Source organism: Pongo pygmaeus, chromosome 11 (genome assembly GCF_028885625.2).
Source record: "Pongo pygmaeus isolate AG05252 chromosome 11, NHGRI_mPonPyg2-v2.0_pri, whole genome shotgun sequence".
In the NCBI taxonomy this organism is placed as follows: domain Eukaryota; kingdom Metazoa; phylum Chordata; class Mammalia; order Primates; family Hominidae; genus Pongo; species Pongo pygmaeus.
The window spans coordinates 91,059,371-91,084,461 of NC_072384.2; the positions used below are offsets into that span (position 1 = coordinate 91,059,371).

At 36.1% G+C, this 25,091-nt stretch overlaps 1 protein-coding gene across 8 annotated transcripts in view; it reads right to left on the reverse strand.

Annotated features, from left to right (window-relative positions):
* Positions 1 to 25,091, reverse strand: part of STAT4 (signal transducer and activator of transcription 4) — a 122,816-nt gene that overhangs the window by 45,620 nt on the left and 52,105 nt on the right. For all 8 annotated transcript variants that reach the window (XM_054478716.2, XM_054478719.2, XM_054478721.2 and 5 more), the window contains one exon: positions 887 to 985. In XM_054478716.2, coding sequence (XP_054334691.1) covers positions 887 to 985 — 99 coding nt within the window. The remainder of the gene's footprint in view (positions 1 to 886; positions 986 to 25,091) is intronic.

Sequence of the window (25,091 nt, forward strand, 5' to 3'; positions counted from 1 at the left end):
TTAGTGGGGACTCTGAATTCATCTAGGAAAATGGGATAAAATATAATCTAAACTATGTTAGAGTAAAGTACATTCACACAATTAACAAGCAAGTATTCTTGGAACTTCTGTAAGACAAAATTCCTGCTCACCGACTGGTTTACACCGTGAGGTAGGAAATGGAAGCAACTGACAGGTGTAGAGCAAGACCAGAACATACAAGAAGAGGCAGAGCGAGAATGACAGGAATTCAGCTTGGAGGTGATTACTATATTTCTAGGCTAATATTGTAGGACCCTGGAACAGAGTGTGGCCAGTACAAACAGGAAAGGATGTATAGATAAGATTCCAGACACACACTCTGGAAAGACGTGGTAATTGTCTTAGCACGGGGGTGAAGAAAAGGAACTACGCAAAGATGATACTAAGACCTCGATTGCAAGTGACTGGAAAGATGGTGGCACCACTAACATAAGTAAAAGAAGCTGGAAAAGATTCTTTAAAAATGTCTCCTTTCTTTCTTTCTTTTTTTTTTTTTTTTTTAAAGACACAGAGTCTCTTTCTGTCACCCAGGTTGGAGTACATGGTGTGAACATAGCTCACTGCAACCTTGAACTGCTGGGCTCAAGTGATCCTTCTATCTCAGCCTCCACAGAGCTAGGACTATAGGCATATGCCACCATACCCAGATAATTTTTAATTGTTTTTTTTTTTTTTGGAGACGGGGTCTTGCTGCATTGGCCAGGCTGGTCTCAAACTCTTGGCTTCAAATGATCCTCCCACTTTGGCCTCCCAAAGTGTTAGGATTACAGGTGTGAGCCACTGTACCCTACCAAAGAAAAGAATTTCTGTTTCAGAAAAATTGAGTTCAAGGTGATAACAAGATCACAAGGTCAGAAAATATTACCTGGACAGGCATGTTGGCTGCAGCCAATATTCTCCTCTCTTCCCTTAAACAGTTTGAAATAACCACAGCTACATGCATTGGATTTCCATGAAATTTTCCCTGAAAAAAAAAACAATAAGCAAAAATAACTAACATAAAGCTTAAAGATATGTATCATAAGAAAATATCACCTCTTGAAAAACAACAACAATCTCCTATTAAATATGTGAAATTATTTGGGATTTGTTCCAATAATCTGTTCCATTAGAAAGTTACAGAAACTCATACTGTAAACGTAGACCCCTAAAGAGAGCATATTTATCTCTTTGTCCTCAAAAATAACTTTTAACAATGAAAAATGGTTCTTGAGCATCTTTTTAGGAAAGATCCTGAACACACACTCAGCAGGGTCAATTTACTTTAAGTTTTGGGCAGGTTTTTTTTTTTTTTGAGACAGCATTTCAGCCTGTTACCCAGGCTGGAGTGCAGTGGCACGATCTCGGCTCACCACAACCTCCACCTCCCGGGTTCAAGTGATTCTCCTGCCTCAGGCTCCCGAGTAGCTGGGACTACAGGGATGCACCACCATGCCCAGCTAATTCTGTATTTTTAGTAGAGACAGGGTTTCTCCATGTTGGTCAGGCTGGTCTTGAACTCCCGAACCCAGGTGATCCATCTGCCTCAGCCTCCCAAAGTTTGGGCAGGTTTTACATAAAAGTTACTTTCCTATAAATTATCATGAACGAGGTGGTCTCAATTTTTCACTTGTTAACTGTGTGTCATGGTTTGCTTAAAGCATTTGTTTCTGTCCCTATTTGGTACTGTTTGTGTCAACTAGCTCAAAACTACATTAGTATACTAGAGTGAAACTATATCATACATTGTTTCAGCAACTATATTTTTATGACATGTAAGCATATACATATTTTATTACCAAGGTTAATGATGCAGATACTGTAAACTGGCAGCCTGTGGGCCTAATTCAGCCATCAGTTACTTTGTGCAAATTAAAATACTGGAATCCCTTTGGAGAAAGTATGTACTACCCAGGGTTGCCATAGTGCCCACCAGTGAGTGTCCCAAGCACTCATTTACCTTACCTGCAAGGCCTCTGTAGGTGTCTGAGTTTTCTAACCTTAATGTATAGAACTAATCTGAACAACACCATCAATTTAGTCAATAGTATTAAATTTCTTTGTTACTGGACTTTTTCCAGGGCAGGATTAACAGGAAGCACAATAGAAAAATGCATTTATTTAGTTTCCCTCAGCCCTCCTCCCTGAAGCTGGTGCGAATATATATGAAATGACCAAAAGGTTAGCAGCAGAAAAAATAAAACAAAAATCCAGAAAGTGGAAAATTAACAATCAAAAATAGACTATACAGATATAAACTAGAAGATTTTTCTAGAGAAAAAATAAGGTTATTGGTTGTAAACTTTGACTTTGACTGCTGCCACAACTTTATTAAATGATGTATGTTAATTACCACTTCTATTTGTAAAACAAGAGTAAACACCAACTATCTGAATTCCTGCTCTTACATATTTTACAGTCTTCCAAACTCTTTCTTTTTTCTCTTTAAATCAAAAGTCTCCAAATGAAAAAAACAAAAATAAATTGACTGAAACTCAGAAGGTAAAGAAATAAAAATGATCCTATTTATGAAGTGGGGATATCATTTTTTCATTTCTGCATGTCGACAATTTCAGATTCTCTCTAGCTAGAATTTGTTCCTGATGTTAATTTTCCCATGTATTATTTTTTTCATGTAACCTATATTCAAGTCTCCAAGAAAAGCTACGTTTTCTCATTTTTCTCAATTTATTTTAATATTATTCCATTGTTAAAAATAAAGGGCTTCTCCTAGGGCTAATTTGGAAGCTCTGTTATTCATGTAAACTTGAAAACTCTTGCCATCCAAGATTAGGATCCTTTTTAGTTTTTAGAGTTCCTCTAAGAACCCAAGAATTACCATTATTTGCCTGTTTTTCTCACTGTTGCAGGAATATTTCTATGCCGATCATTCAGATACTACCTTTCAACATTTCTCGGTTGTGTTGTACACTTTTTTCATTTTCCTTTCTTACTTGAACTTCTTCTACCTTCCTTTTCAGATTCAGTTTCCCCCATACTTTGTAAGGTTAAATTACTCACTTTTTCTTCTTTGTTAAGAGCCAGGAATCACCGCTGTTTTCATCCAGGATATCTTTTCACTTTCCTTTTGCATGTTTCCTAAGTCCCTCACTTAAATGTATGAACAAAAACATCTTATGGAAAATTGATCATTATAGATTCAGTAACAAATGAGCACTTCTATTTTCCAAAGTATCAAAGACATACTCATATTCACCTTTCAGCAGTTACTAAGTACGTGAACCTCAAAATAACAACAAAACAAGCCCTTAAGTGTGTGTTAGTGGGAGGAAGGAAGAAGCATGCCAAAAAAAGAGAAACTGCTCATTTTCTGTAGTGTATCAGTTTCTCATGCAAATTTATTGCAAATACCTTCTACTCTATGGCTTATCTTTTTCCTATCTTCTAGTGTCAATGAAGAGGTTTTAAATTTTAGTAAATCATTTATTAAACTTTATGCTGCTTATTATTTAAGATATCTTTCTGTAAGCTGCAGGCATGGAGATTTTTCTTCTGGTTTTGCACCATTGATTGTAATTAATTTGGAGCTTGTTAATAATGAGTTTTCTTTCATTTTTTTCCATATGTCTACCAAATTCCAGTAACATTTACTGAACATCTTACTCTTTTACCACTGCTCTGCTGGGCCAGCTCTGTCATAAATCAAGTGTTCCTTTGTGGGTGGGCTTGTTTCTGGACTCCATTCCATCTTATGGTTCTATCTCTGCTTCATCAATAGATAATCTTTTTGTGTTTTTTACTACAGCTTTATAGTAAGTCTTGATGTCAAGTAGAATAGGTCTTCTTTGTATTTCTATATACATTTTAGAACCAACCTGTCACACACACACACACACACACACACACACACACACACACACACGCACATCCTGGTTGAGAATTTGAATGACACTAAATCTTTAGGTAAAATTTAGGGAGATTTGGCATCTTTATACTTGTGTTCTAATCTATTTATTTATGTCTTCTTTAATATTTCTCTATTCAACATTACAATCTTATACGTGTTTACTAGGTTTATTTCTATGTAGACGATATTTTTTGATACTGGAATAAATATCTTTTTCCTCATTGTTTTTGCTGTTATATAGAAATATAATTAATTTTTGTATATTGATTTTGAATCCAACAACCTTGCTTAACTCTGATTATAATGCTTTTGTAACATCTCTTGTTAATTCTAAAATTATATCTGTAGATTCTTTTGAATTTTCTGCATATACAAATCATATATCATGTGGATATTGATAGAATTTTCCTCCTTTTCAATCATCTAACTTCCATCAGGATTTCATATTTGTCCTACGGTGACTTATTTAAAAATGTATTTGTTAATTTCTATACATAGGGATTTTCTATTTATTTTTTTTTTTACAGATTTTTAGAATAATTTAATTTTAATCAGAATACATTCTATGAATGACTTCAGTCACTTTAAATTTGTTGAGACTTGTTTTATGACCCAGCATAATGGTCATAAAACATTATGTTTTATGAAACATAATATAAAACTTGTAAATGTTTCACGTGAGCTTGTAAAGAATATGTATTTTGCAGTTGTTGGGTACAAATGTTTCATACAGGTTTATTAAACCATGTTTGTTAATTGTTTTGTTCAAATTTCTGCATCCTTGCTGATTTTTCTTTGCCTGATAGATTTTTGCAGTCATTGAAAAAGGTAAGTTAAAATCTACTCTGTGAATTTTTCTTCTTGTGCTACTGTCATACGCATTTAGACTTTTATATATTAGGGGTCAATGAAATCTTTTATTACCATGCACTGACCTTTATCTCTAGTAATGCTTTTTGCCTTGAAACAAAAATACAAAGTATACCACAATGCTTTTTATCACTTAGAATTTTTATTTTTTTCTTTATTGGTAAAACTCTTGATTTATTTCAACATAGATTTATATATTTACTAATATATCAGTATTGTGTACATATATTAAAAGGGAAGTATATGTGTAATAAATTGGCTAATGTCTTCCTAAAACTACTTTACTTCAGAGTTCAATTTTTCTGATCTCTTTTAAACTTAGATTTATTGGCACCCATATTTTTCCATAAAATAATGTCTTCTGGGCCATCAAGCATGACAGCAATGCATATTTCTGTAGAGTGTGCACAATTATTGTCTTCATTTTGTAAGTTTTGATGCTGGCACTTTCTTGATCTCTCCAAAATTTCTCAGTAGAAGGTTTCAGACAAGAACCAGGACTCATATTTTTTCTACATACGGTTAAATGGTTTGTTGACTCAAACATTAAAGAGTTGTAATAGTCTAGTCATACCATCATGATTAACAACCACATCACTAATAGATGAGATTCTTATTTAACTTTTCAGGCAGACGTCCATGGAATCATTGAGAACCAGAATATATGATAGATTCTCAGATGTCTATTCCAGAAGACTTCTAATCAGTCTTCTGTCACCACAGTCATTATCCATCTACTATTGTGGTTCACTCTTAATAATATCTTTGAAAAAGTTCTTTAAAAATTTTTTTTATTATACTTTAAGTTCTGGGATACATGTGCAGGTTTCTTACATAGGTATACATGTGCCATGATGGTTTGCTGCACTCATCAACCTGTCATCAAATTAGGTATTTCTCCTAATGCTATCCCTTCCCTAGCCCCCCCATCCCCTGACAGGCCCTGGTGTGTGATGTTCCCCTACCTGTGTCCATATATTCTCGTTGTTCAACTCCCACTTATGAGTGAGAACATGCTGTGTTTGGTTTTCTGTTCTTGTGTTAGTTTGCTGAGAATGATGGTTTCCAGCTTCATCTATGTCCCTGCAAAGGACATGAACTCATCCTTTTTTATGGCTGCATAGTATTCCATGGTGTATGTGTGCCACATTTTCTTTATTGAGTCTATCATTGATGGGCATTTGGGTTGGTTCCAAGTCTTTGCTATTGTGAACAGTGCCACAATAAACATATGTGTGTATGTGTCTTTATAGTAGAATGATTTATAATCCTTTGGGTATATACCCAGTAATGGGATTGCTGGGTCAAGTGGTATTTCTGGTTCTAGATCCTTGAGGAATTGTCACACTGTCTTCCACAATGGTTGAACTAATTTACACTCCCACCAACAGTGTAAAAGTGTTCCTATTTCTCCACATCGTCTCCAGCATCTGTTGTTTCCTGACTTTTTAATGATTGTCATTCTAACTGGCATGAGATGGTATCTCATTGTGGTTTTGATTTGCATCTCTCTAATGACCAGTGACGATGAGCATTTTTTCACATTTGTTGGCTGCATAAATGTCTTCTTTTGAGGAAGTGTCTGTTCATATCCTTTGCCCATATAAAGTTCTTATTCTTAGACATTGTTTTACAGTTACACAAATTAAATATGGTGGTGACTTCAGCAGTCAGCAGTTAGACATAAGATCATAGTGATATGCTGCTTTTGATACCCCAAATTCATAATCCTGGACTCCTTAAAGTTCCATTTGTATTGGCAGTATGATTTTAAGTCTTGCCAAGGAAAACCACTCCCTCATCCCTAGCATTACCTCTTTAATTAAACACATATTACCATTTTTCCTCACTTGTGTCATGCTGGAAGTTAAGTGTACTCTGCTCAGTCAGCAGGATGTTTCTGATAAATTGATGTTGTACATCTTAATGATAATACTGTGCAATGCATGAATCGTTCACTCCAGGGTCTTATTGTGCTGAGATTTCTTTCATCTATTATGAGGAATTTGGCAATTTCTCTTGCCACTGTTGCTTTGTGTATGACAGGCAATCTTTTTTGCATGAATTTCAGTAACAAAATATAATACAACTTTATCTACTTGTGAGCATCTTCCTTTCTTACATCCTATAAAGCATTTTATTGTTGCTTTCCAAGAAAACTTGGAATTTAGGGTCATCCATCTAGTGACAAATGGTTGCTTCACAAATATCAAATTTGTACCCTGCTGATTTGTTCCTGTCCCTTTCTGCATACACAATAACTATTTGTTTCAATCCTAAATTATAGTGTTATATTTTGATGACATTTTAAACAGCAATTAAGATCAACGTATGTTGCACCAACAGGGCACATAATTCAATTGAAGTGACAACAACATGATAGCTTTGACCCAGTTTCACATCACAGGCAATGACAACGATGTGATTGCCACATGGCAACAGCAATTGAGAGGTGTTATTGATTATAATATGCATTATATTTCAGAGATTTTAAAGATGTTAAAATGTGGAGAACAGTGTCATAGAATCCATGAACATGCTATTTATTCTTTTTGCTACTTTATGCTAAATTTCTTGGCTTTCCTTCAAATTCCCCTTCCACTGCCTTTCTATCTAATTTCCAAATTTGACTTGTCATTAAAGAGTAACTAGTTCATCTGCTCTTTTTCTTCCAAATGGCCTAAGAAGTTCCAGAGTCAGAAGTAATGGATGTGAGAAGGCCTGTTCAAAACAATCTTCTTCATACAGGCGACATGGAGCCTGAAACTTCACAGTTAGGAATTCACTCCTCTGAGTTCTTTTCCCAATGGTCCTCTTAAAAATGTAAACACATTTGGAGAGTTAACACCACATTTAACAAATTTTCTCTGTATTGTGAAGGATTTATCAGATGATGTTCTCTGACTGTAGTGACCTGGCAACTGCAAGAAGAGAATGATAGGTCCCGGGTCAAATAAAGGGAGAATTTTCTAGAGGGCATGAAACAGGAGGCATTAGTGACCAAAGGGGATATAGGATTCTGAGGAAACACATAACCAACAACTGTCCTAGCTTGGGTTTCTTCAGAAACTGACCTTGAGACAAGGATTCCAGTGCAAGTCGTTTAAGTGGGAGTTGGTCCCACAAAACACTGTTATGGGAGTGGGCAAGTGAGACGAGGAAGAGAAAGGAGCCAGTAAGGGTGTGCTGTTAGCCATTTGCTGAGATGGGCTGAGAACCCTTGAAATTGGTATGGAATATGTCACAGAGTTATCTACTCAAGGACTTTGGGAACTGGAGTATTTTCACATCAGCTCTTGTCATCTATCATTAGCGATGAAAAAAGATGGGATACTCGCAGTTGGATTTCTACTTGACTAAACTAAAATGATAGGGCCAAGAAGATGTGAACAGGACAGCCCCACCTCTGCTGTACCAGCTCTTCTCCTAACCCCAATTCGAGAACTTTTTGGCTTCTCATTTTTTAACTACCTACAATCATACTTCTTTCAAATGTAGATATTTATTCTTTATGGTATCTCTGGGATATGAAGCATTTGTCTCCATTTACAGAGGAAAATATTTTCATTCACATTTTTGAATTAGAAATGTGCAACCTACTGTGTACTCCTGGTTTCCAACTAGCTCTCTCTCCCTTTGCATCACAAATACTGCTGTTGAATCATTTTTATCTTTATTCCTCACCAATGTCAAACACACCGGCCTGTGTGGGTATCAAACTGACTTACTCATAAATTAAGTAAATAAGCCCAAATGCCTTTCAAGTTCACATGATTTTAGTAATCTTTGATGAAAAAAAGACAGTTTTAAAATTATTGCTAAAATAAAATAGCAATGTCTTCAGAATTTAGACATTTGGCCTAAATTAGTCTGTCTTTGATAGGTGTTTTAAGATATAGAACTTTGTGGCCAGGTGTGGTGGCTCATGCCTGTAATTCCAGCACTTTGGGAGGCTGAGGCAGGCAGATTATGAGGTCAGGAGTTCGAGACCAGCCTGACCAAAAAGGTGAAACCCCGTCTCTACTAAAAATACAAAAATTAGCTGGGCATGGTAGTGCGTGACTGTAATCCCAGCTGCTTAAGAGGCTGAGGCAAAAGACTCGCTTGAACCCAGGAGGCAGAGGTTGCAGTGAGCCGAGATCATGCCATTGCACTCCAGCCTGGGCGACAGAGCAAGACTCCATCTAAAAAAAAAAAAAAATAGAACTTTGTTTCTGACACTTGCTTAACCTGTCTATAAGCTTATGTTCTTAGAGTTGAGCCATTAGGATATGATGAAGCCTAGTTCTAGGCATGGTTCTTTGATCTGGGCTCTGCACCTGGTACATAATTGAAATTACTTACCTCCTAAGTTTTTCACTAAAAATGAGTTATTAAGAATTGACATTAGAATTAATACATGTAATTAAAACTACTAAATACAAAGTACATAAAAAAGGTAAAATGTATTTTTCATAAAGTTACAAGAAGGCATGGGAAGGTGGTTTTATTAAAGGAAAATTAATTTTCTCTAGTTAAAAAGTGTTTAAGGATTGTTTTAAGTTAAAATAAGGAGAAAACTGAAGGTTTAAACAAGTTGTAAAAGGTTTGAGAAAAATTAATCTTATAAAAAAATTCTATATGTGAGCAAGTTAGCTAAAATTTAAATGGACTTTTTTAGTTTTTCTATAAATTAAACATTAAAATAAAAAGCACACTGATGTAGGGCCAGAATCTAGGCCTTTGTGTTAGAATCACAGGATTTTCTTGGAGCATTGATCTACTCTTTAATAAAAAATTATAAAAATATAAAAAGTTTATGAAAATCTTACCTTATGGCTCAACTGATTAAGGTTTATTTATTCATAAGTTTTTATTAAAAATAGCTTTAGCATTAATAATATACTATACAAAGGTAAAAAAGCAGTTTTTCTCTCAAACAAGATTTTTGTGTAATATTAGAAAATAGTAAAATATTTTTATCTTTTGAGTAAACTACAAAAAAAAAAATGGGAGAGAGAAAGATTTTGTTGGCCTCATGCTATCTTTATCAGATTTTATTGTTTGGGAAAGTGAGACTTCTCTCTGCCAAAGAGTAAAGGTTTCTGCTCTTTTGAAATCTTTGAATTATAATTTTGGCTAAATAAATGACTTATTTTATAGTGACTTGTGATCCTATTTGTGATATGAAGTATTTAAAGCCTTTCATATTTGACAATTCAAAATCAAATTCTAAATTCGTCTTTTATCCTAAAACTAACTTTTCAGAAGTCCAAAAGAGACATATTGATCTTACTTGATATGTTAAAGTCATATAGGAAACACTCCCAAATATAAAATGGTGTTTAACTTTCTTTGGGTTATATTTATATTAATGTGTTATTAGTATGTGTTCCAAATTGTATGAGATTCTTATGATTCTGATATGTCTATGTTATCAGTAGTAATTATAATTATTATGTAAAATTGTTGAAAGCCACAGAAATAACCAAATTTCCTGGGCAATTGTGTCTTTAACTATGAATGCTCTAAGACTTTTGTCATCCACAAACAATTGTTTTACATTGATCCTTTCAAAATTGGTTCAAAGTCATCTCTGGATTCTGACAGGTGTTCTTTAATGCAGGTTTCTGATAACTTTGGAGACTGTGCCATTAGACTAGAGACAAAACTTCCAGGACTCTCAGAAAGAGCTGATGTGTTCATGAGAATTGCTGACCCAATATCAAGCAGAACAGAAATTAATTGCATGGACTGAACTCATAGAAAATGTAAATAATTTTATTACTTTTTTTTGTTTCAAACATTACTGATTCTTTTTTTGTTTTTCAAAGTCAATAAAACCTTTTTTCATTTGAACTATTTACAGCTTTTAACAGCTGAGTAAAGTATATTCTTGTGAGCAAAATTTGAAACATATTTCTTTCTCCAGAATTTGGAAACTATTTGCGAGTATTCTTAATTTATGGCAACAGTTATTTTCATAAGTTCAATAATAATCTCTTTTCTTCTGTAAGAGGACACACTGAAGACACTGGCTATTTTACCAAGTCTTTGGTTGCAATGATATTTTCAGATATGAACAGATGGCTTTGAGGAATTGGGATTGATGTACAGAGCCCATAAAAGCCCTTTGGAAAAACTGGCCTTCTATCTTGTCCTTCACAGGGTTCTTGACCTGTGATAAGTAAAGATTGTCACTTTCTGACAGGCCCAGGAACCTCACAGGACCTCAAGAAGAGAGGAATTTACCCAATTCATACAACTATCTGCAGGCATAGATAAATCCCTGGCTGGGCTTGAGGCTTCTAAAAGGTCTAATTTGAGAGTCCTTATTTTTAAATAAAGTTCCAGCAAAGCTAATTTTAAAAAGAACCTGTATAGCAAATAATTACTCTCAATGCATTTTATACAAATAATCAGACCAAGTATAATTAAACTAAAACTTACTGTGCAAATAAATTACTCCTGCTATGATGTTGTCTTTAGTAAAATTGGGCGATTGGAAAGAGAAAAATTATGTTCCAAAAGAAACTGTAGTACACTTGTTATCAGATTCTAGCCTTGTCTATTCTTTTTCAGTTTTAGGTATTTGCTACAATTTAGATTGAGTTCTGAATTTTTCTCCTGGCTATATATCTCCAAACTAATATTTTCAATTTTTTTCTCCCATGTTTCTGACTTGAAATTGCTAGAAATTAAAACTGCTTTTCTTAAAGCTTTTCAAACTGAAGCTAGGCAATTTAAACCTCAGGAGAAAACAACAGCAACTGTTATTTTAACAACCTTTGTATCTGCCTGCTCATGTTTGGACTTCTCAGAAAGTTCACTTGAACATCTGGTTTGAACTACAATCCAGAAGAATCCGGATTGCAGTGGCAATCTGAAGATGCCTCAGAGGCTCTAGAAAACTAGTATAGAGACTGATTGCTCTTGACATTAACCTTTGTTTTTCTTATGTTTCTATAGAAATGCCTCTTATTAGAGATCCGATTGTCTACATAATATAGAAGCCTAACCCATCTGCAATGTTGCCTCCTGGAATGTGACACAACTGTTTAACTGAATTGATCTATTCTCAGGACTAATATACTGATTAAAGAAGATATGAGACAATATATTTAAATTTGCTCTTTTCTATTTATCCCAATTTTTCTTTCACTCCATTGTCTGTCTCCATTTAACAACCTCTAAACCTAAATCTCTCCAAAGCTATCAGCTTGCCTTTTAATGCGTGAAATCTGTTTTAAGTTTCAAAGTGGGGACTGAAGGAAATTCAAATATTTTACTCCCAAATATATTTCTTTGATGTGTTTTAAAATGGTTGCAGCTTGGCCAGCTAACAGAAGTGGCCTTGCAAAGCTCTTTTGTGGGAAAAATTTGCATCTGTAGAAAATCTCCATTAATGCAACCACACTCCCTCCCCTTTCCATCCCACTACCCCATCCAGGACAGAGTAAGAGTCTGAGGCCTTTAAAAATCTGAAATGAAACATTTACCATCTACTCTGAGGGAGGCTTCATTTACATAACGAGGCCACCTTTGCTAGCCAAGCTTCTTCCTTTCTCAGCCAGTCTTGCCACTAAACCTGATTTACCTAATTGTGGCCATGCTCTGAGTCTGTGGTCTCAGGATGGTATATATACATTTCTATAACTCCTTGGGAATTGGGTCTTCATTCTCAGAGTCCCTTGTATATATGCTAATAAATTTGTATGCCTTTTTTTCTATTTAAAAAAATAACAACAACATCACTGGCCAGTTTCTATAACACAGCACAGTCTCAGTTCAGCATCTTATTATTTCCTTCTCTTTATTCTGAGTATATAATTTTTCTTAATGGCTTCTACCTAATCCTTCCTCACCAGAATCAAAAGGCTATGTCTACGGTGAAAAAAACAAACCCACTAAATTGAAGAAGAGCTGAACTAGTTGTCTTAAAGCTGATTAAAATAGAATGACTAGTCTAATAGGTTTTAAAAAGCAATTGACTTTCATGATAAAAACTCTGAGTATACTAGGAATAGTGAAATTTCTCAACTTGATAAAAGAAAAATCTACCAAAAAATCTACAGGTAATATACTTAATGGTCAGAAACTAGGTGCTTTTCTGCTAAGACAAAGAACAAGGCAAGGTAGGCTGAACTCACCACTCCTATTCAGCATCATATTGCAAGTAGTAGCTTAATACAATAAGGTAAGTAAAGGAAATAAATGGTATACAAATAGGGAAGGATATAATAAAATTTTCTTTGTTCACAGGTGAATTGTCCACATGTGTCCATAGACACAGTGACTGTCTATATAGAAAATCCCAAAGAACAACAACAAAAAAAGCCTCCTGGAACTAATAAGCCATTAGAGTAAGGTTATAGACTGTAACATTAATACACAAAAGTCAATTGCTTTCCTATTGAACAGGAACAAATCATTGGTATTTGAAATTGAAAGCACAATGCTACTTATATTAGCACAAAAAATGAAATACTTAGATATAAATCTAACAATGTATGTATAAGATATGTAAGGAAAATGATAAGACTAATGAAATAAATCAAAGAACTAAATAAATGAAAAGATATTTCATATTCACTTTAGGCAGAAATAAGCAGAATAAAGACTGTATTGTCAAGATGTCAGTTATTCCCCACTCATCTATAGATTCAATGAAATTATCTACAGATTCCAATCAAAATCCTAGCAAGTTATTTTGTGGATAATGACAAACTAATTTTAAAGTTGATATGGAGAGGCTAAAGAGCCAGATAGCAATGATATTGAAAGAGAAAACCAAAGTTGAAGTGACTCTACTCAACTTTGGGACTTAGTATAAACCTATAGTAATCAAGACAGTGTGGTACAGGTAAAAGAATGGACAGATAGATCAATAGAACAGAATAGACAGTTCTGAAATGGAGCCACATAAATGTACCTAACTGACTTTTGACAAAGGGGCAAATGCAACACAACAGAACAAAGGAAGTCTTTTCAACAAGTGGTGCTGGAATAGCTGGATATTCAGCTGGATATGCAAAAAGTGAATCTAGACACTGACCTTTCACCTCCCACAAAAAATAAGTGAAATTAACTCAAAGTGAACCACAGACTTAAATGTAAAATGCAAAACTATAAACGTCTTAGAAGATAACAGAAAATAATCCAGATGACCTTGGATTTAGTGATGACTTTTTAGATACAACACTAAAGGCAAAATTCATGAAACAACAGATTGATTAGTGGAAAAATTTCTGCTCTGTGAAAGACACTGTTAAGAAATGAAAATGAAAGTCACAGGCTAGGAGAGACTATTTGCAAAAAACACATTCGATAATGAATTATTATCTAAAATTTTTTAAAAAGCAAGAAAACAAACTCAATTTAAAAATGGGCCAAATACCATAATATATGTCTCACCACAGAAGATACATAGATGAAAAACAGGCATATGAAAAGATGCTCCACATCATATGTGGTCAGGGAAATGCATACTAAAATAACAATGAGATACTGCAATGCATCTATCAGAACAATCAAAATCCAGAACACTGATCACACCAAATGTTGATGAGGATGTGGAGCAACAGAAACTTTCATTTGTTGCTCGTGGGAGTGAAAAATAATATAGCCATTTTCAAAAACAGTTTGGCGATTTGTTATAAAACTAAACATACTCTTGTAATATGATCCAGCAATTACACCCCTTGGTATTTATCTAAAGGAGATGAAAACTCATTTCTACATGAAAACCTGCACATGGATGTTTATAGCAGCTTCATTTATAATTGCTGAAATTTGAAGCAACCAAGATATCCTCAAATAGGTGAATAGATACACTGCAGTGCATTTAGATGATAGAATATTATTCAGCACCAATAAGAAATGAGCTATCAAGTCAGGAAAAGATATGGATTAAATTTAGATGCATACTACCAAGTAAAAGCAGCCAATGTGAAAAGGCTACATATTGTATGATTCCAACTATATGACATTATGGAAAAGTCAAACTACGGAGACAGTAAAAAAGCCAGTGGTTTCCAGGAGTTAGAAGAAAGAGAGGGAGTCGAGGATGAATAGGTGGAGAACAGGGGATTTCTAGGGCAATGAAACTATTCTGTATAATACTATGATACTGGATACATGATATTACACATTTGATAAAACATATAGAACATATAGTGAGCCCTAATGTAAATTATGGGACTTTAGTTAATAATAATGTAATATTATAATAATATAAAATTGTAACAAGTACATCACACTAATGTAAGATATAGGAGAAACTGACTGGTGAGGGGTGTGAGAAGGAGACTAACGGAGTATATGGGAAAGTATTCTCTGTACTTTTTGCTCAGTTTTTCTGTAAACTTAAGATTGCTCTAAAAAACAAATCCTTTTTATTTTCTGAAATTGTCTTACTAAAAAGTTTCAGTTCTCATATGCCCTCCTTATGCTATTCCTTTCACCAGAAATGAATGAATTCAAATGAATGAAGTTGCTTGCCTCCTCACTCAAAGTTAGCTTTAAATTCTCATCATCGCAAAGGTTTTCTTGATAAAAGAAAGGTACGGTATAGACTGTTGATGGATCTAAATTAACAATGCCCTATTATTATTTATAATAATAATAATACACCTATCTTAAACTAGCTAAAAATTAGCTGCAGTTATATATAGCTTGTCTTACTTTATTTATTTATTTTTAAACTACTACTTGGTTTGTTTGTTTGAGACGGAGTCTCGCTTCTGTTGCCCAGACTGGAGTGCAGTGGCGCAATCTCCACCCACTGCAAGCTCTGCCTCCTGAGTTCACGCCATTCTCCTGCCTCAGCCTCCTGAGCAGCTGGGACTACAGGCACCTGCCACCATGCCCGGCTAATTTTTTGTATTTTTAGTAGAGAGAGGGTTTCACCGTGTTAGCCAGGATGGTCTCGATCTCCTGACCTCGTGATCCACCCACCTTGGCCTCCCAAAGTGCTAGGATTACAGGCGTGAGCCACAGCACCCAGCCTTAAACTACTTCTTAAAGGCATCAGGTATGTCTTCTACAAGGTCTGAGTACATTTCCTGCAGAATGATCTATGTCTACGAAGACTTAACCCTTCTAGACAATCACTCTGAAAAGCAGCTGGAGAGCGCTCTGTACAAAGCCAGAGGACCTGGGTTGGTGGCTCAGTAACCTTTACTCTGTGATAAGAACAGATATCTCATCATTATTAGAAAGTGTTTAGACAAGATTATAAGGACAAGAAAACGAAATAGTAAATGTAAATATTGGTAAAGGGGGTATGCACATATCTCTCTTGCTGATGAGAAAATTATATTTCTAGAAAAAAAGAGACTCAAAAATTCTAGAATGAATACACAAGATGACATGATTTTCTCTACATTGGCAATAACATCTAGAGCTAGAAATAAAAAATAAGAAATAGAAAATAGATTCAAAATAAGAAAAATAATTTTAAAAACATAGGAACGAATTTAACAAAGAAGATACAGGTCTTACATGAATTAAATTAAACTAGGGTCACACTGAAAACTTTAAAATCTGAGAAGACACAAATTAAAAACATAAATTCTAAACGTGAGAGACTTGTTATTATAAAAATATTAATTGTCTCAAAATGAGTATGTGTGTTTAATGCAATTAGAATCCTAACTTTTGGAGGGTTGAGGTTGAATGAAAGAGTCAATGAAGTGATCTTAAAGTTCATATGTGAGAGAAAATGTCTGACAACAGCCATGACAGTCACAAAGGCTAATTTCTTACTGCTTGAAATCTGTCAGGGAATTTTATAACTGCTCTGTTTAGTTTCATTTAATGAACTCTCAGAACTGTCTGTGATAAACGCTGTCATCCTGAGTATACAGCTAGGTAAACTGAGATAAAGAACTGTTAGGTAACTTTAAGCCAGTATTCACTTTAACTCCAGAGTGTTGAGTTACTTTTAACCAATTAACCATCAAGTTCATTGTCTCCAAGCTGAAGGGAGGAGAACTTGTCTTATAATATACTGAAATATATCATAAAGTCATTGTATCCAATAGTAATGACATATAACTAGATTAGCAGAGCATAATAGAGAGTTGTGGAATAAAATATTAAATAAGAAAATTAATATATGAAAAGGTGGTTTTTCAGTTCAGTGAAGAAGTGCTTTTTAAAAAAATCTTGCTTGTATAATTGTCAATCCAGAAATAAAAGTTGGATCTTTATATAAAGAATTCCATGTAGAAGGCTGGGCGCTGTGGCTCATGCCTGTAATCCCAGCACTTTGGGAGGCTGAGGCGGGCAGATCACGAGGTCAGGAGTTAGAGACCAGTCTAACCAACATGGTGAAACCCTGTCTCTACTAAAAATACAAAAATTAGCCAGTCATGGTGGCATGCGCCTGTAATCCCAGCTACTCAGGAGGCTGATGCAGGAAACTTGCTTGAACCCGGGAGGCGGAGGTTGCAGTGAGCTGAGATCATGCCACTGCACTCCAGCCTGGGTGACAGAGCAAGACTCTGTCTCAAAAAAAATGAAATTTCATTATTCATGTCTCTGCTTTCCAAATTTTACATAACAAATATCCCTTCATTTTAATGGTAGGAAATGGTCCACGGTGTGAATGTGCTACAGTTAAAAAAAAAAAAGAATTCTAAGTAGATTTTTAAAGATTTTAACTTTTAAAAACTCTTAGAGGTTCCAAGATGGCTGAATAGGAACAGCTCTGGTCTGCAGCTCCCAGTGTGATTGATGCAGAAGACAGTGATTTCTGCATTTCCAACGGAGGTACCTGGTTCATCTCGTTGGGACTGTTTGGACAGTGGGTGCAGCCCATGGAGGGTGAGCTGAAGCAGGGCGGGGCATCGCCTCACCCAGGAAGTGCAAGGGGTCGGGGGATTTCACTTTCCTAGCCAAGGGAAGCTGTGGCAGACTATCTGGAAAATTGGGACACTCCCACCCAAATACTGCACTTTTCCAATGGTTTTAGCAACTGGCACACCAGGAGATTATATCCCACACCGGGCTCGGTGAGTCCCATGCCCACGGAGCCTTGCTCACTGCTAGCGCAGCAGTCTGAGACCCACCCGCAAGGCAGCAGCCTGGCAGGGGAAGGAGCATCTGCCATTGCTGAGGCTTGAGAGGTAAACAAAGCGGCTGGGGAAGTTCAAACTGGGTGGATCCCACAATAGCTCTGCAAGGTCTGCTGCCTCTGTAGACCCCACCTCTGGGGGCAGGGCACAGATGAACAAAAGGCAGCAGAAATTTCTGCAGACTTGAACAACCTTGTCTGACTGCTCTGAAGAGAGCAGTGGTTCTCCCAGCACAGTGTTTGAGCTCTGAGAATGGACAGACTGCCTCCTCAAGTGGATCCCTGGCCCCTGTGTAGCCTAACCGGGAGACACCTCCCAGTAGGGGCTGACTGACACCTCATACAGGTGGGTGCCCCTCTGGGATGAAGCTTCCAGAGGAAGGATCAGGCAGCAATATTTGCTGTTCTGCAGCCTCTGCTGGTGATACCCAAGCAAACAGGGTCTGGAGTGGACCTCCAGCAAAATCCAACAGACTTGCAGCTGAGGGACCTGACTGTGAGAAGGAAAACTAACAAACAGAAAGGAACAGCATCAACATCAACAAAAAGGTATCCACATCAAAACCCCATCTATAGGTCACCAGCATTAAAGATCAAAGGTAGATAAAACCACAAAGCCGGGGAGAAACAAGAGCAGAAAAGCTGAGAATTCTAAAAATCAGAGTGCCTCTTCTCCTCCAAGGGATCACAGCTCCTTGCCAGCAACAGAACAAAGCTGGACTGAGAAATGACTCTGACGAGCTGACAGAAGCAGGCTTCAGAAGGTCAGTAATAACAAACTTCTCCGAGCTAAAGGAGGATGTCCGAACCCATTGCAAGGAAGCTAAAAACCTTGAAAAAAGATTAGACGAATGGCTAACTTGAATAAAGTGTAGAGAAGACCTTAAATGATCTGATGGAGCTGAAAACCATGGCATGGGAAGTACGTGAGGCATGCACAAGCTTCAATAGCCAATTCAATCAACTGGAAGAAAGGGTAACAGTGATTGAAGATCAAATTAATGAAATAAAGCGAGAAGAGAAGTTTAGAGAAAAAAGAGTAAAAAGAAATGAACAAAGCCTCCAAGAAATATGGGACTATGTGAAAAGACCAAATCTACGTTTGATTGGTGTGCCTGAAAGTGACAAGGAGAATGGAACCAAGTTGGAAAACACTCTTCAGGATATTATCTGGGAGAACTTTCCCGACCTAGTGAGGCAGGCCTACATTAAAATTCAGGAAAAACAAAGAACGCCACAAAGATACTCCTCGAGAAGACCAAATCCAAGACACATAATTATCAGATTCACCAAAGTTGAAATGGAGGAAAAAATGTTAAGGGCAGCCAGACAGAAAGGTTGGGTTACCCACAAAGGGAAGCCCATCAGACTAACAGCGGATCTCTCAGCAGAAACTCTACAAGCCAGAAGAGAGTGGGGGCCAATACTCAACATTCCTAAAGAAAAGAATTTTCAAACCAGAATTTCATATCCAGCCAAACTAAGCTTCATAAGTGAAGGAGAAATAAAATCCTTTACAGGCAAGCAAATGCTGAAAGATTTTGTCACTACCAGACCTGCCTTAACAAGAGCTCCTGAAGGAAGCACTAAACATGGGAGGGAACAACCGGTACCAGCCAATGCAAAAACATGCCAAATTGTGAAGACCACTGATGCTAGGAAGAAACAGCATCAACTAATGGGCAAGATAACCAGCCAGCATCACAATGACAGGATCAAACTCACACATAACAATATTAACCTTAAATGTAAATGGGCTGACTGCCCCAGTTAAAAGACACAGACTGGCAAATTGGATAAAGAGTCAAGACCCATCAGTGTGCTATATTCAGGAGACCCATCTCATGTGCAGAGACACATATAGGCTCAAACTAAAGGGATGGAGGAAGATCTACCAAGCAAATGGGAAGCAAAAAAAAAAAAAAAAAAAAAGTAGGGGTTGCAATCCTAGTCTCTGCTAAAACAGACTTCAAACTAACAAAGATCAAGAGACAAAGAAGGCCATCACATAGTGGTAAAGGGATCAATTCAACAAGAAGAGCTAACTATCCTAAACATATATGCGCCCAATATAGGAGCACCCAGATTCATAAAGCAAGTCCTGACAGACCTACAAAGAGACTTAGACTCCCACACAATAATAACTTTATTTTTAAAGTTGGAGACTTTAACACCCCACTGTCAATATTAGACAGATCAATGAGACGGAAGGTTAACAAGGATATCCAGGAACTGAACTCAGCTCTGCAACAAGCAGACCTAATAGACATCTACAGAACTCTCCACCCCAAATCAACAGAATACACATTCTTCTCAGCACCACATCGCACTTATTCCAAAATTGACCACATAGTTGGAAGTAAAACACTCCTCAGCAAATGTAAAAGAACAGAAATCACAACAAACTATCTCTCAGACCACATCGCAATCAAATTAGAACTCAGGATTAAGAAACTCACTCAAAACCGCACAACTACATGGAAACTGAACAACCTGCTCCTGAATGGACACTGGGTAAATAATGAAATGAAGGCAGAAATAAAGATGTTCTTTGAAACCAATGAGAACAAAGACACAACATACCAGAATCCCTGGGACACATTTAAAGCAGTGTGTAGAGGGAAATTTATAGCATTAATGCTCACAAGATAAAGCAGGAAAGATCTAAAATCGATACCCTAACATCACAATTAAAAGAACTAGAGAAGCAAGAGCAAACAAATTCAAAAGCTAGCAGAAGGCAAGAAATAACTAAGATCAGAGCAGAACTGAAAGAGATAGAGACACACACAAAAAAAAACCCTTCAAAAAAATCAATGAATCCAGGAGCTGGTTTTTTGAAAAGATCAACAAAATTGGTAGACCGTTAGCATGACGAATATAGAAGAAAAGAGAGAAGAATCAAACAGATGCAATAAAAAATGATAAAGGGGATATCACCACCAATCCCACAGAAATACAAACTACCATCAGAGAATACTATAAACACCTTTACACAAATGAACTAGAAAATCTAGAGGAAATGGATAAATTCCTAGACACATATACCCTGCCAAGACTAAACCAGGAAGAAGTTGAATCCCTGAATGGACCAATAACAGGCTCTGAAATCAAGGAAATAATTAGTAGCCTACCAACCAAAAAAAGCCAAGGACCAGGCAGATTCATAGCCAAATTCCACCAGAGGTACAAAGAGGAACTGGTACCATTCCTTCTGAAACGATTCCAATCAATAGAAAGAGAGGGAATCCTCCCTAATTCATTTTATGAGGCCAGCATCATCCTGATACCAAAGCCTGGCAGAGACACAACAAAAAAAGAGAATTTTAGACCAATATTTCTGATGAACATTGATGCGAAAATCCTCAATAAACTACTGGCAAACTGAACCCAGCAGCACATCAAAAAGCTTATCTACCACGATCAAGTCAGCTTCATCCCTGGGATGCAAGGCTGGTTCAACATACGCAAATCAATAAACATAATCCATCACATAAACAGAACCAATGACAAAAACCACATGATTATCTCAATAGATGCAGAAAAGGCCTTTGACAAAATTCCACAGCACTTCATGTGAAAAACTCTCAACAAACTAGGTATTGATGGAATGTATCTCAAAATAATAAGAGCTATTTATGAAAAACCTACAGCCAATATCATACTAAATGGGCAAAAACTGGAAGCATTACCTTTGAAAACCAGCGCAAGACAAGGATGCCCTCTCTCACCACTCCTATTCAACATAGTGTTGGAAGTTCTGGCCAGGGCAATCAGGCAAGAGAAAGAAATAAAGGGGATTCAATTAGGAAAAAAGGAAGTCAAATTGTCCCTGTTTGCAGATGACATGATTGTATATTTAGAAAACCCCATCGTCTCAGCCCAAAATCTCCTTAAGCTGATAAGCAACTTCAGCAAAGTCTCAGGATACAAAATCAATGTGCAAAAATCACAAGCATTCTTATACACCAATAACAGACAAACAGAGAGCCAGATCATGAGTGAACTCCCATTCCCAATTGCTACAAAGAGAATAAAATATCTAGGAATCCAACTTACAAGGGATGTGAAGGACCTCTTCAAGGAAAACTACAAACCACTTCTCGACGAAATAAAAGAGAACACAAACAAATGGAAGAACATTCCATGCTCATGGATAGGAAGAATCAATATCGTGAAAATGGCCAAACTGCCCAAGATAATTTATAGATTCAATGCCATCCCCATCAAGCTACCAAAGACTTTTTTCACAGAATTGGAAAAACTACTTCAAAGTTTTTATGGAAGCAAAAAGGAGCCCACATTGCCAAGTCAATCCTAAGCAAAAAGAACAAAGCTGGAGGCATCACGCTACCTGACTTCAAACTATACTACCAGGCTACAGTAACCAAAACAGCATGGTACTGGTACCAAAACAGATATATAGACCAATGAAACAGAACAGAGGCCTCAGAAATAACACCACACATCTACAACCATCTGATCTTTGACAAACCTGACAAAAACAACAAACGGGGAAAGGATTCCCTATTTAATAAATGGTGCTGGGAAAACTGGCTAGCCATATGTAGAAAAGTGAAACTGGATCCCTTCCTTACACCTTACACAAAAATTAATTCAAGATGGATTAAAGACTTAAATGTTAGACCTAAAACCATAAAAACCCTAGAAGAAAACCTACGCAATACCATTTAGGACATAGGCATGGGCAAGTACTTCATGACTGAAACACCAAAAGCAATGGCAACAAAAGCCAAAATAGACTAATGGGATCTAATTAAACTACAGGCTTCAGCACAGCAAAAGACACTACCATCAGAGTGAACAGGCAACCTACAGAATGGGAGAAAAGTTTTGCAATCTACCCATCTGACAAAGGGCTAATATCCAGAATCTACAAAGTACTTAAACAAATTTACAAGAAAAAAAAAAACAACCAACCCCATCAAAAAGTGGGCAAAGGATATGAACAGACACTTCTCAAAAGAAGACATTTATGCAGCTAACAGACACATGAAAAAATGTTCATCATCACTAGTCGTCAGAGAAATCCAAATCAAAACCACAGTGAGATACCATCTCACGCCAGTTAGAATTGCGATCATTAAAAAGTCAGGAAACAACAGATGCTGGAGAGGATGTGGAGAAATAGGAACGCTTTTACACTGTTGGTGGGACTGTAAACTAGTTCAACCATTGTGGAAGACAGTGTGGCGATTCCTCAAGGATCTAGAACTAGAAATACCATTTGACCCAGCGATCCCATTACTGAGTATATACCCAAAGGATTATAAATCACGCTACTATAAAGATACATGCACACGTATGTTTATTGTGGCACTATTCACAATAGCAAAAACTTAGAACCAACCCAAATGTCCATCAATGATAGACTGGATTAAGAAAATGTGGCATATATATATATGCCATGGAATACTATGCAGCCATAAAAAAGGATGAGTTCATGTCCTTTGCAGGGACATGGATGAAGCTGGAAACCCTCATTCTGAGCAAACTATCACAAGGACAGAAAACGAAACACCACATGTTCTCATAGGTGGGAACTGAACAATGAGAACACTTGGACACAGGGTGGGGAACATCGCACATGGGGGCTGGTCTTGGGGTGGGGGCCAGGGGGAGGGATAGCATTAGGAGAAATACCTAATGTAAATGACGAGTTAATGGGTGCAGCAAACAAACATGGCACATGTATACCTATGTAACAAACCTGCATGTTGTGCACATGTACCCTAGAACTTAAAGTATAACTTAAAAAATAAATCTTAGAATAGAATTTAGGAAAACAAAATATCTAAGGGGTCGAGGAGATCTTTTAGGCCAGGATAGAATCCCTAGAAACTATATAAAAAAGATGCACTTTCACTACATTTAAATATTTTTATGTGGAAAAAGATGTCATAAAGCCTAAAGACATATTATAGACTTAGGAGAACATTAATAATTCATAAAAAAGAATTATTAATATATAAAATATTCTTTTAAGTAATATTTTTAATGTAGATAAGAGCCTTTTGAAATTGATTTAAAATGCCTGATAGAAGGAAGTGAATGGGAAATTCACAAAAGAATACATCCAAATGACCAATGAATGTGGGAAAGGATGCCCCACCCCCCAAATAGTTAGGAAAAAAACAAATTTAAAATAAAGAGAGAGATAGTATTTCCCAAAAAGTCAGGTTGACAAAAATAAAAAAGAATGATAATATCTATTGTTAATGAAGATATGGGGATGAGGGTCCTAGTACACTTTGCTGATGGAAATGTGAATTTTACAACCTATTAGGAAAGAAATCTCAAAATATCAGAATTTAAAATGCTTATATTTTGACTAGCAAGTCCATGTCTAGGAATCCATCCAATACAAATAAAAGCACTGGCCCGTAATAATATATGTACAAGATCGTTTGTTTCAATATTGTTTATAGTGGAGAACCAAAAGTAATTTCTCATCTAACAGGGATGGCTCAATAAACTGTAACACATTTCCTACCATTAAAATGGAGGAATTTCTGTTATGAAAAATTTGGAAAGCAGAGACATGAATAATAAAATTTCATTTTTGTAAATGACAAAATATTTCATCATTTACAAAATTTCATAAACGACACACATGTACACATTATATTTTTTAAAATATACACAAATTATATCTTTTCCACTTTTTTCCATTTTTATTTAATTAGGTAAACATAGATACACATATGGAAAGGTTCACACTTTACTGTTAATACGGATGTCTTTGAAGGTAGTGGTGTGGATGGAGGTAAGGAAAAAAGAAGTGGGATAAAAAGAAGTTTGTAATTAAAAAGCTACATGTATATTATGATCTGCTTTATGGAAAATTACATGAGTGTGTATGCAGTAAAAGTGTGAAAAGATGGTGACCAAAATGTTAATAGTGGTTATCTTATTTCAGTGGAATTTCAGGGGATTTTTTTCTTTCTTCTTAGACTATTCATTATCATTTGACTTTTTACAAAGATTTGCATTATTTAAGCAATCAGAAAGAAATTATAAAGCTATTCTCATCATAACAAAAATTCCATCGGTAAAAAATTTTTAATTAATTTACATAATGTGCAAAAATTAGAAAATTAGAACTCCTAAAGCAAGAAGTGGAAAAATTATTCCAATCTGAAGAAATAAAACCATTCTCTGATGACTGCTGACATTTACGAAGCAACCCTCAAAGTGTCCCTGTACATTTCCCATGGAACAAAAATCTGAAGTCTATTTGAACTATGTGGCGGAAGTATTAATACCGTCCAACTA